Genomic DNA, 15567 nt, shown 5'->3' with positions numbered 1-15567 from the left:
TCAAATTACATCTGCACTGCAACACCTTACATTTACTTTTCAAATAAGAGTTAAGGTCTCAATTATCTTCTGAATATTTTGAGGGGATTTGATCTGGTCGATAGCATGGTTCATCAATAATATTGGCTCAGACAGGGACAGGGGGTTTTGAGTGGTTAGGTGTGGGACTAAGGCCACTGGAGTAAGACAGGATGAAGTGAGTGAGGGCATGATGGGTGATAGGAGAGAAGTTGGCGAAACATGTGAGTTCAAGACTGATGCAGGGTATAGATTTAGAGGAATGTTGGTTTGTGGGCAGCTGATCAGATATCATCCTCAACTGTATTAATCCTCTCAATAAGCACAGGGTGGCTCAGTGGTGAGCACTGTTGCCTCACAGCACCAGGGACCCGTGGTTGATTCCAGCCTCGGGCGACGATCTATGTGGAGTTTGCATATTCTCTCCGTGTCTGCATGGGTTTCCTCTGGGTGCCCCAATTTCCTCCCATAGTCCAACGACATGCAGGTTAGGTGAATTGGCCATGCTAAATTACCCATAGTGTTCAGGAATGTGTAGGCTAGGTGCATTAGTCAGGGGAAATGTAGAGCAGGGGAATGGGTCTGAGTGGGATACTCTTTGGAGAGTCAGTGCAGACTTGTTGGGTCAAATGGCCTGTTTCCATACTATCGGGGTTGTATAAATTGTTAGAATTAAGAAGCACCAACAAACACTGCTGCCTCATTTATGGCACATGAATTTAGTCATGACAACGAGAGGATTTCAGACTGAATTGAAACTGTTATTTACATCCAGTTTTCTGAAGTTTCTAGTTAAGGCAGGTGTAAATTACACACTAAAGGTGAGAGTGAAATTGCATACAAAATGAATTTAATGGGCTGCAGGGAATTAATGACATCTATCACAATCAGAGCACAGCAATTCTGCAGGCAGTTGGAGAGTTGTAAAGGGCTCTGGAGAACATGAGTAACTTTTGTTAAGTTTGAAGGTAAGAGAATAAAAGCCAGGAACAAATGAAAGGAAAGGAAATGTATTCTAGAGCCTGCAGAGAATTGATACAGTTGCCTGACATCTCACCTCTGTTTAATTGTTGTTGAATCTAGGGGGTGGGTGTATGCCACTATTCCAATGCAACATTGTGATATGACTGCAAAGAATGTTTTTTTTTTAAACTTTGTTCTTCCATGGGTTGTGGATGTCACTGGCACGGCCAATTGTGTTGTCCATCTCTACTGGTCCTTCAACTGAATGGTCTGCTCGGCTTTCAAAGGACAATTAATAGGCAGCCACAACATTTGGAGTCATACGTGTGCCGGGCCAGTTAATAACTACAGACTTTTAAGTCATAAGGATAACACAAAAGAGTCTAACAGAGCAGATTAGACTGGTTTAGTGAGTAGGCACAATCTTTCCAGATGGAATATAATGTGGGAAAGAGTGAAGTTATGCAATTTAGCACGAAGAATAGAGAGCTTGATATCATTTAGATAGGGAAATATTGCAAAGCACAGTGGGATTTGGCAGGTCTCATTTATGAATCACAATAAAACTATCATAGAACTTCCGTAGATAATAGGCAAGACTTTTATATCATAGGGAATGGAGTATAAAAATAGCAAAGGGCAGAAGTGGGTATTGCAGATGCTGGAGATCAGAGTCAAGATTAGAGTGGTGTTGGAAAAGCACAGCAGGTCAGGCAGCATCTGAGGAGCAGGAAACATTGAAGTTTCAGGCATCCTGATGAAGGGCTTTTGCCCGAAACATCGATTTTTCCTGCTGCTCAGATGCTGCCTGACCTGCTGTGTTTTTCCAGCACAACTCTAATCTTGACTCTAATCTCCAGCATCTGCAGTACCCACTTCTGCCTAGTTGATTTCCTGATGAAGGGCTTTTGCCCGAAACATTGATTTTCTTGCTCCTCGGATGCTGCCTGACCTGCTGTGCTTTTCCAGCACCACTCTAATCTTGACTATAAAAATAGTGAAGTCTTGTTAAAACTACAAGTGGCTCTAGCCAGTCCATGTCAGAATACTGTGAACAGTTTTGGTTGTCTTATCTCAGGAAAGATGTACTGACATGGGAGGCTGTCCATAGGGGTTTGACTCTGGGCATGGAGGGATTTACTTATGACAGGCTGAGTAGATTGGGCCTGTACTCATTGGGAGGTTAGAAGAATGGGAGACCTTATTGAAACATATAAGGTTCTTACAGGGCTGAGCATGGTGGATACAGAAAGGTTGTTTCCCCTTGTTGGAGACTCTGGCACCAGAGAGTAAGGGAACAGACAGAGATGAGGAGGACTTTCTTCTCTCAGAGAGTAATGAATCGTAGGAATTCTTCTCTGCAGAGGGCTGCTGAGGCTGGGTCATTGAGCATATTCAAAGCTGAAACAGACAGATTTTTAATCAGGAAGGAAAGCAAAGATTATGTGGAAAAGGCTGGAAAATGGAGTTGAGGATTATCAGATCAATAGAACCGACCTGATGGGCTGAATGGCATACATCTATTCCCACCTTGTGTGTTCCTATATTATCTGTATTAGTCAACCAGATGGTTTTTCCTGACAATCATGGTCACCAGCACTGAGATGAACTTTCAATACCATTTTATCAATTGAATTTAAATTCCACTGGCTTCAATTATTGGAGTTGAATCTGTGCCTGGATGCCCGTATTACTAGCCTTGTGATCATGGTCATTATCTTTTCAGGCCACATGGATTTTATCCCTTGCCTTACATCCTACTTTCTCCTTTGTAGGAAATGCTCTGAATAAGACTGGACCATTCAGCCTTTGGGAAAGATTTCTCATTCGGTTAGATTATGACTGAATAAAAATTTGAAGAGGAAAATCCATGGAGATTGAGAAAAAGAATCCTCCATCCTTTGTGTATGACATTATAATGAAAACGTAGCATCATAAAGCTGCTTTTTAGCTGCATACATTAACCAGTATATCAGTGTCAGCAATAATATATGGGAAGTGTTTCCACTTCTGAGGTTGCCATAATTGATAAGTGACTATTAACACTAGTAAAAAAAAAATCTGGTCAGTATATGTTTCTGTATCTTAATCAGATGTATCTCAAGTCTTTCCTGTTTTTTTAAAAAATGGTTACTTTGCATTTACGTTTCCTACATGCACCATTAAAATATACCAAGGAACAAATTCAGGCTTTATAATATACTTTCTCATGTTGTGTCTGCAGACCAGTTTACTTTCAAAATGCTTACCACCTTACTAACCCTCTGTCATATTTTCCAATTTCTTTCACAATATATAGTTTGTTTCTTCTCCTTCCGTTTCTTTATTTCTTTTTGCGGTCTGCTTATTTTCTAAGTCTCTTGTTCCTATGATCGCTTCGTGTTTCTAATAGTCAATATTCCCATGTTTTCCCCTCCCTGTGCCCCTCAGTCTCTCACTGTTACTGAAGTAGCTCTTATCCTGGTAAGGTTTGCTCTGGCCCTCTCACACTGTATCAGCCTTTTATCTTTGTGATATAATCTCCCCCACAAGTACCTTCCTTAAAAAACTATTCTGAGGTGATGACTGTAGCTGGCAATGCCAGTATATATTGCCCATCCTTAACTGCCCTTGAACTAAATGCTTGCCACACCACTGATGGGATTTTGCCTCCAATTGTGTGTTTGACATGATGCGACAATGCTTATGCTATTCCTCATAAGAAACTAGTGAATAAAAATCCAATAGAAACATATTTCCCCCTTACTATTATTTGCAAACATTACATTCGCAGGCTCATAGACGTCTGGTTTAAAATTAGATTACAACATCTAAGTTTACAAAGAGATCTTGATCAATGGGCTGAAGAGTGGCAGATGGAGTTTAATTTGGATAAATGTGAGGTATTGCATTTTGGTAATACAAACAAAGGTAGGACTTACACAATTAAAAGTAGGGCCTTAGGTAGTGTCATGGAATAGACTGCCCTAGGGGTTCAGGTACATAATTTTTTAAAATTTACATCACATACAGATAATTGAGAAAGAATTTAGCACGTTTACATTCATTGCTCAGACCTTTGAGTACACGAGTTGGGACCTTATGTTGAGGTTGTACAAGGCGTTAGTGAGACCTGTTCTGCAGTACTGTGTCCAGTTCTGGTCATCCTGCTATAGGAAAGTTATTGTTCAGCTGGAGAGGGCTCAAAAGGGATTTACCAGAATATGCTGAGGATGGAGAGTAATGTTATAAGGAGTGCCTGGATAGTCTGTGCCTTTTTTAATTGCAGCGTTGAAGGTTGAGAGGTGACCTTCTAGAGGTTTATAAAATCATGAGGGGTAAAGAGAAGGTGAATGGTCACTTTTGGAATACTGCATTGAATGGAATTGAATTCAATTAAAAAAATTTGGAATTAAGAGTCTAACAATGAACATGAATCCAATTTTGATTGTTGGAAAAACTCAACTAGTTTGCTAATGCCCTTTTGGGAAGGAACCTGGTTTGGCCCACATGTGACTCCAGACCTACAGCAATGTTGATTCTTTAACTGCCCTCTGGGCAAGTAGGGATGGGCAATAAATGCTGGCTAGATAATGCATCTCATCTTGTGAACAAATAAAAAAAAACTATGTAAGAAACATTTAGATCAAATGGTGAGCAGCAAAGTCATGTCCATATCTGTGACATGGAGAGTCATAGAGATGTACAACACAGAAACAAGATCCTTTGGTCCAACTCATCTATGCCAATACCCTCACACTGAGATAACTTATTTCTTAACTTTTCTGAACTAACTGCTTTTGCTCGGAGAAACCGTTTCATACGCCCAGCTGCAGCAAGGATGCCTGTGAACTGAAAATCGAAAACTTTCCAAATTGTGGGCTTTTCTCCTAAGCAAAAAAAACCTAAACTGAAAGCACATTACTGGTCCTCAATCTTTACTCCATCCACCCATAAAACTCTCCCAATGTAAACACATTTCCATTGTTACCCAAGGGACTCCCGTTCTCACGATGTTTAACAAAACAAAATACATTTTCAGATATACTTTCAAGTTACTCATTGAACCCCTTCATACATGCAGACCAAAAGAACATTCTACTAGTTCAAAATCAAAACCCAACAATAAATTATATTAAAAGTATACATATATTTTATGTAGAAATCACAAACATTACGTTACAGAAAGGAGATTACACAGAATGCTCCAAGTCTCACCTCTCACCAAGGCTCTGTACCACTGCTCTCAGCTCAAACTCTCTTATAATGAAAGCCAATATACCACTTATTTTCCTAGCTACTCCCCGGGCATCTTCATTGTTTGCTTTCAAAAACCATTGTACAAGTTTACCCTATGTCACTTGTACATCAACATTTCCCAATCTATTATCATTTCAATGAAACCTGACAAATTTAATTTCTTCATACTTGTCCACATTATACAGCACCTGCCAAACATTTGTCCAATCTATTAAGTTGATAAAATCACCTTCAAGGCTGTTTGCATCCTTCTTATCACTCACAATCTCCCCTAGTTTTGTGACTTCATCAAACTTGGAAATATTACATTTGATTCTCCCATCCAAATCTTTGCTATATTTGTGACTACCTGATCCCTGTTGTACCTCTCTTGTCTCTGCCTTCCAGACTGGAAAAGATAAATTTGTTCCTATTCTCATTTTCCTGTGCGCTAACCGAACTTCAAACCACCTTCAGTATGTTACCTCCAATCTCATGAGCTTTAATTTTTGTACACTCATTTAATATGTGTGACTTTATAAAAAGCTTTTGAAAAATCCAAATGCACTACATCCCCGATCATCCTTCATCTATTCTACTGAGCTACCTCCAAAATGCTCCAATGTATAACTATTGAAATGTATGCAGTCATTCCTTATATATTAACCTTGAGCTATTCACTGACATTGTTTCCAACGAGTTTCCCAGCACAACTATCAAAAGTAATTTTTGATAACTGCACAATGTTCAGCACAACTTGCGATTCTTCAGATACTGATGTAGTCCCATATCCAAATAGAGCAAGAACTGGACAATATCCAGGTCTGGACTAATGAGTAGTGAGTAAGAGTCATGCTATAGAAGTGTCAGGCAACGACCACCCCAACAAGCAAGAATCTAACCATTCAATGGTATGACAATCTCCCTATTATCAATATCCTGTGGGCTACCATTGATCAGAAACTGAGCAGGACCAGTCATAGAATCCCAAAAAACTGTAGATGCTGGAAATCTGAAATTAAAATAGAAGAAACTCAGTTCTGAAGAAGGTCACTGGAACTGCAACATTAATTCTGATTTCTCTTCACAGATGCTGCCAGATCTGCTGAAATTTTCCAACAATTTCTGCTTTCATTTCAGCCAAAGAGTACAATAGGCTACAGGAGCAAATCAGAGAACTGGGGAGCTTTTCTGCCATCTACAAGTCAGGAGTCTGATGGGACATTCTTGTATTTGCCTGGATGTGTGTAGCCCAACAACACTCAAGAAGATTGACACAATCCTGGACAAAACAGCTGCTTGATAGTCATCAAATCCACAAGAATCCACTCCCTCTGCCACCAATGCTCAGTAGCTGCAATGTGTACTATCTACAAATGCACCGCAGGAAATTCACCAAGTTTTCTCAGATAGCACCTTCCAACCCCATTTCCATTTGGGGGTCAAGGACAACAGATACATGAGAACAACTAACTTTGGCAAGTGCCACTCCAAGTCACTCACTATCTTGACCTAGAAATAAAATACTGTTCCTTCAATGTAACTGAGTTGAAATCTTAGAATTTCCTTCCTGACAGTTTTGTGGAGGCATTTACCAAATAGAGTTCAGTGGGTCAAGAAGGCAGTTTATCACCACCTTCTCAAGGTGACTATGATTGCCTGTCTAGCGAGTGATGCCCAGTTCCCATGAACGAATGAAAAAAAACTTTCTCCTTATACATTTGTTTACATTTGGGACCCTAGTATTGAATTGGACTATTCCACTTTTCATCCCAATGAAGATTTATATGGTCAATTCTTCCTAAAAGATCTCTCAGAATAAGATTAGTAATTCAATCCTTCACATTGGTCAAAACTAAATCTAGGATAGCATGTTCACTAGTTGGTTCTGTGATGTACTGATCTAAAAAAACCTTGTACACGGTCCAGGAGTTCACCAGCCAGTATATTATTGTTAATAGGATTTGCCCAGTCTCTATGTAGATTAAAGTCATGCAGATTACTGTGGCACCCTTGTAACTTGTATCTCTAACTTCCAGTTTAATGCCATTCTCTACATTACCACTACTGTTTGGAGCTCTATAGACAATGCCCACAAATGTTTTCCACCACTTGTTCCTTAGTTCCTGCTAGATTGTGTCCAAGCCTAGATTTTCTGCACCTATATTCTTTCTCATTATTGCACTGGTTTAATCTTTCATTGTCAATGACACCCGAAGTCCTTTTGCTTTCATCCTATACTTCCTGAATGCTAAACTCCTTAGATGTTCAGTTCCCAGCCTTGGTCAGTCAGCAGCCCAGCCATGTACCTCTAATTGCAAACACATTATTTGAGTTCACAACTTTTTGTTCTCTTCATTCACCCACCTCATCACAAGTGCTCTTTACATTCAAACATAATACCTTGAGGTTTGAGTTTCAACAAAGCATTATTACATTTGGCATACTTCTGAATGCTTCTACCAATCTCTTCTGTTGTGCTGATCCTGCTGGTTATATGTATTAAAGATGATGGGGAGAAAAGAGAAGGGACATGGCATAATGAGACAGGGTGGCGCAGCTGTTAGCACTGCTGCCTCACAGCGCCAGAAGCCCTGGTTTGATTCCAACCTTGGGGGATTGTCTGTGTGGAGTTTGCACATTCTCCCATGTCTGCGTGAGTTTCCTCTGGGTGCTCCAGTTTCCTGCCTCAGTCCAAAGGTGTGCAGTTGAGAGTGGATTGGCCATGCTAAATTGCCTGTAGTGTCCATAGATGTATAGTCCATGTGGATTAGCCATGGAAAATGCAGGGTTACCGGGATAGAGGTGGGATGTTCTTCAGAGGGTCAGTTGGACTGAATGGGCCAAATGGCCTGTCTCTACACTGTAAGAATTCTATGATTCTATTCTGTGATCAGGAGTAATAACAATCAGGGGTTTGTACTCTTGGCTCCAGTGGCACAAAAATTGGGTATACTATTATGAATTTTTATTTTTGTCCGACAAAAAAAAACAGTAAACAAAGGATTGCAATGAGATAAACAATGAATCTGAACAGTCCAACCAACTCAAGGCAATTAATTAAACCCTTAATGTGCATCATTTACATTTGCTAGAAGCCATATACACAAGGACTCGTCCCCTGCAAACAAGAGGAATATATTCAAGCATTACAACATTTTTGATTTACAAGGAATGAGAGGCTTGAATTATGAAAAAAGCTGGGACAGATGAGATTGAAATTTGTTGCAGATTGGAATATGAGGAGCCTTGATTGAAGTATATAGATCCTGACTGGTCGTGGCAGGTTGAATGTGGAAAGAATGTTTACTCTTTTGGGAGAATCTAGAAGTTGAGCTCACTGCTTAAAAATCAGATGCCATCATTTAAAAGAGAGGTTAGGCAAATTGTTTCTTCACAGAGCATCATGGGTCTTACAAAGTCTTTGCAGAAAAGTGATTAATACAGAGCACGTGAATATTTTCAAGGTTAAGTTAGACAGTCTTAAGGTCATAGATTCATACAGCACTGAAATAGACCCTTTGGTCCAACTTGCCTGCACTAACCAGACATCCCAATCTGACCTAGTCCCATTAGCCAGCATTTGGCCCATATCCCTCTAACCCCTGCCTATTCATGTACCCCTCCAGATGCCTTTTAACTGTTGTAATTGTACCAGCCTCCACCACTTCCTCTGGCAGCTCATTCCATACACGCACCACTCTCTGCGTGGAAAAGATGCCTCTTAGGCCCCTTTTATATCTTTCCCCTCTCACCTTGAACTTATGCCCTCTAGTTTTGGTCTCCCCCACCCTAGGAGAAAGATCTTGTCTATTTACCCTTTCCATGCCCTTCATGATTTTATAAACTTCTATAAGGTCAACCCTCAGCTTTCGACACACTAGGGAACAAAGCCCCAGCCTATTCAGCCTCTCCAAATGATATAGACCCAAGTGAAGTTGCAGGTAGACAGGGTGGTGATGAAAGTGTTTAGCACGCTTGCCTTCGTCAATCAGGTCACTAAGAACATGAGTGGGACATTATGCTGCAGCTGTACAGCACACCAGTGAGGCCGCTCCTAGAATACTGCGCACAATTCTGGGCAATGTTCCTGAATGCATACAATTAAGAAAGAAGCCAAAGCAACTGTCAAATCCGAAAGGAATTGTTGCTTCATGTCTTGTTAAGCAATGTTTTGAATGGTTATCAAGGATAGACAGGAATGAGGATTCAAGGTTAAAGTCAGTTCAGTCATGATTTTGTTCAATGGCCGGTTAGTCTGAATGGCTTATTCCTGCTCCTTGTTTGTATGCTTAAATGTATCTGGAAGGATGGGAGGCATATACAAGTATTTCTTCTATAAAGCGGTGGTTGGATTCTTGTGCAATACCACATTATAGAAAAATCATCCTTTAGAAACAGTGCTTAAAGTGTTGGCGATGTAATCATGTTACATCTGACACATGTCTTAAAAGTTCATGCTTTAGAAACAGCATGGCATTTGTCAATGGTGTTATAGCAAATTCGCCTTAATGAAAAGGGAGGTAAGAGGCATCTTTTCCACGCAGAGAGTGGTGCGTGTATGGAATGAGCTGCCAGAGGAAGTGGTGGAGGCTGGTACAATTACAACAGTTAAAAGGCATCTGGAGGGGTACATGAATAGGCAGGGGTTAGAGGGATATGGGCCAAATGCTGGCTAATGGGACTAGGTCAGATTGGGATGTCTGGTTAGTGCAGGCAAGTTGGACCAAAGGGTCTATTTCAGTGCTGTATGAATCTATGACCTTAAGACTGTCTAACTTAACCTTGAAAATATTCACGTGCTCTGTATTAATCACTTTTCTGCAAAGACTTTGTAAGACCCATGATGCTCTGTGAAGAAACAATTTGCCTAACCTCTCTTTTAATTATAGCAGAATGACCTGTAGTTCCCCATAGCATTCTACATGGTGACACGTTGACCAATCAGAGCTGACTTGTTGAATGATCATCAGCCTTTCTTACTCTGCTGGTATAAATTGTTTTGATTGTTTGAAATTTGTGAATCTTGCATTTGTCTTGACCAGTGCAGATTTATAAAACCATGAGAGGCAATGACAGAGTAAATAGATAAGGTGTTTTCCCTGGTATGGGGGAGTTCATGGGGGAGTCATGGGTGAGAGGGGAAAGATTTAAAAGAGACCTAAAGGGGCAACCTTTTCATGCAGAGGGTGGTGTGTGTACGGAATGAAAGGAAATGGTGAAGGGTGGTATAATTATAACATTTAAAAGGCATCTGGATGGGTATTTAATAGGAAGGGTTTGGAGGGATATGGGCTGGGTGCTGGAAAATGGGACTAGATTACAAAGTTAAAAATCACACAACACCAGGTTATAGTCCAACAGGTTTATTTGGAAGCACTAGCTTTCAGAGCACTGCTCCTTCATCAGGTGGTTGTGGCTATCGGTACTAGATTAGTTTAGGATGAATGGTTGGTATAGACAAGTTGAACCGAAGGGTCTGCTTCCATGCTGTGCATCTCTATGACTTTATGACTAGATACTTCAACATCCTGACTTTCAGCCATATTGATGTGTGAGTGTGCGCCTTAAAGAGGTGAGGAGGACTTGGCAAGAACCACCCATCTACCTAGACATTAGTCCAAATATTTATTCAGGCAATCAAGGCTGACCACCAACTCTCAACATTATTACTACGTTACACCACTGCATGCATATTTTACACACATTTAATTTTGCTTTTATATGACTGTTGCAATTTGCACTTAACCACTTCTGTGCACTGGCCTTGAGCCTCCCCGTGGGCATATAAACAAGTGGCTTTCAAAGCTAGACTCAATAGGGGCTCCTGTGCATCTAAGTGAATAGAGCAGTTTCACAGTCCAAGGGAGTCTGGGATGGGGTCAGCTTTCTGCTGAACTCTGAGTGGCTCTGTGAGAATAGCAGCCAGTGCCAACAGCTGATTGAGATGGAGAGGGAGAGAGAGGGAGGGCAGCCAGGTTGGGTGGAGGATGGAAACAAGTGATAACCGAGAAGGCACCTCAAACTTTTCATTTGCGCTTTCCTCTCAGAGAGAAGGTCAAAATTCACTAGGAGCGGGAGGCTTGGTGGGGTGGGGAGAATGAGAACCAGGGGGGCAGCTGCTTCAGCAGTGACTGCAGATCTGACACACAAAATATACACGAGATATGAAAAGCTTCAGGCTGAAGGTGGGGGAGTGGATGCCTGGCAAATGGGCAGCGGATACCGTTCACTTTAACCCCTCTCTCACATCAATCATTTTCTCAGTGACTGCTAGAGGCGTCAACATGGAGGAGAGAGCTGGAGCCCCTGACTCGAGTAGGGAATTTGCTGCAAGCCGTCTCATCCCGGGCTTCGTGATTTTTATTTTCTACTCCCACTTTGGCTTTCTCCAGTCCTCCCCTCTGCCAACCTTTTGCGCTCCATGCAACTGGCTGCAGTTGCTAAGGTCGGGGATGTTGCAGCGTCCATAGCAACCGGCAGCTCCAGAGCACATCTGCACTGAGCACAGATGTAGCAGTATCGGATCAGCTCTCTCTCTCTCTCTCTCCCTCCCTCTCTCTCTCTCTCACACACACACACAGCGATATCAGACAGAAAGATGCAGCAGCGCTCCCGTTTACTTCTACGTGTGAGCTCATGGGGTTATAATAAGCCCGTTAACTCGGAAGTGGTTCGCTATAAGGCATGGACGCCCCTCTACATGTTTGTGATGTGATTAATGATTTTTGTTAATGTCCGTGTGTTAGAACATCTGCATTAGGTGCAGTCCACATCTGCAGACCAGACCTGGCGCCGTTTTAAACACTGGATCTGGACTAATTGCGAGAATGTCAGTATGGCTGGTGGGGGGGGGAGGAGGATTTCGAGAGTTTCATAATGAGCTGCTATTTTACTAGCCAGCTTTATGATGTTGCGTATGTCATAATGCATCGCAAGAAAGTTTTATGATAACCACATTATGTCATTACTATAATTGGATGAGGCTTGACCAGTTATTGCTTAGCGTTTCCCAGTTTGACGTTCTCTCTGTCTCTCTGTCTCTCCCTTTTAATTTCAAGCCTTGGTAGCCTCAGTTTGTCTTAGGACTGCAGAGATAGTGATTTGTCACAGTTCCAAAACTAATAGGATAACCGTTTGTCTTCTAGGAACTGTGGTCACCATGTATGGCAGATGTTGTACAGCAGATCTGGAGACAAGGTGCAGTAGTGTCAACTTGCCATGGAGACCCAGCACCTACTACAAGGTGGCAGGTGTCAATACCACCCTTGGACCCTATACTAGAAATTTGTGTGGGAGGCAGTACCCCGTGATGACATCGTATCCACCAATAACCTCCTGCCCATCAGTGACCGGGGGTCCTATCATCAACTGCCCCGTGCCTTCTTACCCTGTCATGCATTCATGCCCTGCAATAACACCCCGGCCACCAGTAAACTGCCCTGTCGTTAATCCTTGCTCTGTGATAGATCCATGCCCTTCGATGGATCCGTGTGCCCCGGGTACCTCTAACCGTATTGCCCTGTTCAGCAGATACACCCAAGGTGAATGGGTGGAGTCCAATCACAACAATTACAAGCAATCCGAATGTTCCAGGCACAATGCTGAGAAGCTCAGGGAGGACACGACCAGACTCATCCAGGACAAGGCTCAGCTGACAAGGAAGATCCAGAATGACACCAGCAACAACATTGGAGAGAGGGTGCAAGACATCAGCTTCTGGAAATCTGAGCTTGATCATGAACTTGACCAAATTATCATGGAGACGCATGCTCTCAGTCAAGTGAAGAAAAAAGTGGAGAAAGCATTGGAAGAGACAGATGCGCACCTACAGGTCAGAGTGATAACCCTTATCAGCTGTAGATTGTTTCTTGATAGGTTTTGGTAATGACATCACAATCATTGGTCCTTCAGTATGAGATCAAATACATACCAATGGCACCTAACACTGACATTCACTTTTGTCAGAAAGCTAAACCAAAGTCTCTTGACTTTTAAAACAAAATAACTTTAATTTTATAGGGCAGCTTTCAGTCTGGATTTTTAAAAATGTAGCTGTAGGTGATTTCAGGTGTTAACCGAAACAACTTTGGGTTTGGTTTTTGAGTTGATGATATAACTTAAGCCCTTTTGAATTATCTCTCTTGATTTCCTGATTATTGATTACTTTGGTGTTAATGTGATTATTTTACATATTAAATTAATCTGAACAGGCAGAATGATTTTTGGTACATAGTTTGATGGAGAAAATTGTGTTTAACTTGTGTGGGCATACAAATTTATAAAATTATTTAAATTGGTAAATGTCACATTCTTCTATAGGATCATTAACTATTAAAATTAAAAGTTTAGTGAATGGAAATAATACCATAGTGATATCCAATATCCAATGCACTTTATGGCTTTTGCATTTTCTCTTGTATGGGATACACAGGACTTTTCCTTCTTGATCACTTAACATGGAGTTTAATTAGCCGTTAAATGAATTTGCTCATACTGTGCAAAACATGTAACAAACTAAAATACCTGGGGCATGATGTCAAACAAGTGGCAGAGTGCTTGAGGAAGAGTGTTTAAAAAATCATCAGATTTGGAGAAGTTATGCCAAGGGATCAGAAGCATTAAAACAATGAAGGCACTAAACCAGAAACCAGCAAATATCGATGAAGCTGAAAAGTGGTCTGACCCAGGTGAATTGGAAACAAAGATTGGAGGGTAAAATAAAAACTGGGCAAGGGTAAGCTATCATGAATGAGATATTTCAGGGTACAGATTAAATATGTTTCTGTTTGGACGGGAGAGGAAAGGAAAAGCCACCCAAGTTGGAGTTTGCGGGATGACTAAGGAAGCAGTTATAAATCAACCAGTAAAGGTGGATAGATGCCAGGTTCATAATACAGTTGCAAACACAAAAGAACAGGAAAACATTGAGAAAGGAAATAAGAGAATCAAAAGCTATTTATGAAAAAAAAGATTTGCGTAAAACGTAAAATATGACATTAATGTCAGGTATAGACAGGATAGATCGAGTGAATCCTTAGAAGAGTATAAAGGCAGTTGGAGTATACTTAAGAGGGAAATCAGGAGGGTAAAACGGGGACATGAGATAGCTTTGGCAAATAGAGTTAAGGAGAATCCAAAGGGTTTTTACAAAGAGATAAAGGACAAAAGGGTAACTAGGGAGAGAATAGGGCCCCTCAAAACTCAGCAAGGCGGCCTTTGTGTGGAGCCACAGAAAATGGGGGAGATACTAAATGAATATTTTGCATCAGTATTTACTGTGGAAAAGGATATGGAAGATATAGACTGTAGGGAAATAGATGGTGACATCTTGAAAAATGTCCAGATTTCAGAGGAGGAAGTGCTAGATAAAGGTGGATAAATCCCCAAGACTTGATCAGGTGTACCCGAGAACTCTGTGGGAACCTAGAGAGGTGATTGCTGGGCCTCTTGCTGAGATATTTGTATCATCAACAGTCACAGGTGAGGTGCCGGAAGACTGGAGGTTGGCAAACGTGGTGCCACTGTTTAAGAAGGGTGGTAAAGACAAGCCAGGGAACTATAGACCGGTGAGCCTGACCTCGGTGGAGGGCAAATTGTTGGAGGGGATCCTGAGGGACAGAATGTCCATGTATTTGGAAAGGCAAGGACTGATTCGGGATAGTCAACATGGATTTGTGCATGGGAAATCATGTCTCACAAACTTGATTGAGTTTTTTGAAGAAGATTGATGAGGGCAGAGCAATAGATGTGATCTATATGGACTTCATGTAAGGCGTTCGACAAGGTTCCCCATGGGAGACTGAAGACAGAGGGTGGTGGTGGAGGGTTGTTTTTCAGACTGGAGGCCTGTGACCAGTGGAGTGCCACAAGGATCGGTGCTGGGCCCTCTACTTTTTGTCATTTACATAAATGATTTGGATGCAAGCATAAGAGGTACAGTTAGTAAGTTTGCAGATGTCACCAAAATTGGAGGTGTAGTGGACAGTGAAGAGGGTTACCTCACATTACAACAGGATCTGGACCAGATGGGCCAATGGGCTGAGAAGTGGCAGATGGAGTTTAATTCAGATAAATGCAAGGTGCTGCATTTTGGGAAAGCAAATCTTAGCAGGACTTATACACCTAATGGTAAGGTCCTAGGGAGTGTTGCTGAACAAAGAGGCCTTGGAGTGCAGGTTCATAGATCCTTGAAAGTGGAGTCACGGGTAGATAGGATAGTGAAGAAGGCGTTTGGTATGCTTTCCTTTATTGGTCAGAGTACTGAGTACAGGAGTTGGGAGGTCATGTTACAGCTGTACAGGACATTGGTTAGGCCACTGTTGGAATATTAAGTGCAATTCTGGGCTCCTTCCTATTGGAAAGATA

At 41.5% G+C, this 15567-nt stretch overlaps 1 protein-coding gene and 1 pseudogene across 4 annotated transcripts in view; one reads left to right on the top strand and one right to left on the bottom strand.

Annotated features, from left to right (window-relative positions):
* Positions 1–11720: 11720 nt before the first annotated feature.
* LOC140464651 (tektin-3-like) overlaps positions 11721–15567 on the top strand; it is an 82977-nt gene continuing 79130 nt past the window's right edge. Inside the window, exons 1-2 of one of the 4 annotated variants that reach the window (XM_072560009.1) lie at positions 11721–11830; positions 12348–13033. In XM_072560009.1, coding sequence (XP_072416110.1) covers positions 12362–13033 — 672 coding nt within the window. In that variant the 5' untranslated portion in view covers positions 11721–11830; positions 12348–12361. Of the gene's footprint in view, positions 12032–12347; positions 13034–15567 lie in introns of all 4 variants that reach the window. The other 3 variants (XM_072560007.1, XM_072560008.1, XM_072560006.1) reach the window with 3 other exon arrangements.
* The window catches only part of LOC140464652 (interleukin enhancer-binding factor 2 homolog), a 9196-nt pseudogene continuing 5487 nt past the window's right edge, over positions 11859–15567 (bottom strand).

The sequence above is a fragment of the Chiloscyllium punctatum genome, chromosome 40 (assembly GCF_047496795.1).
Source record: "Chiloscyllium punctatum isolate Juve2018m chromosome 40, sChiPun1.3, whole genome shotgun sequence".
Lineage (NCBI taxonomy): Eukaryota > Metazoa > Chordata > Chondrichthyes > Orectolobiformes > Hemiscylliidae > Chiloscyllium > Chiloscyllium punctatum.
The sequence above is the reverse complement of the archived record's forward strand: the minus strand, read 5'-3'. Positions and strand labels throughout refer to the sequence as shown.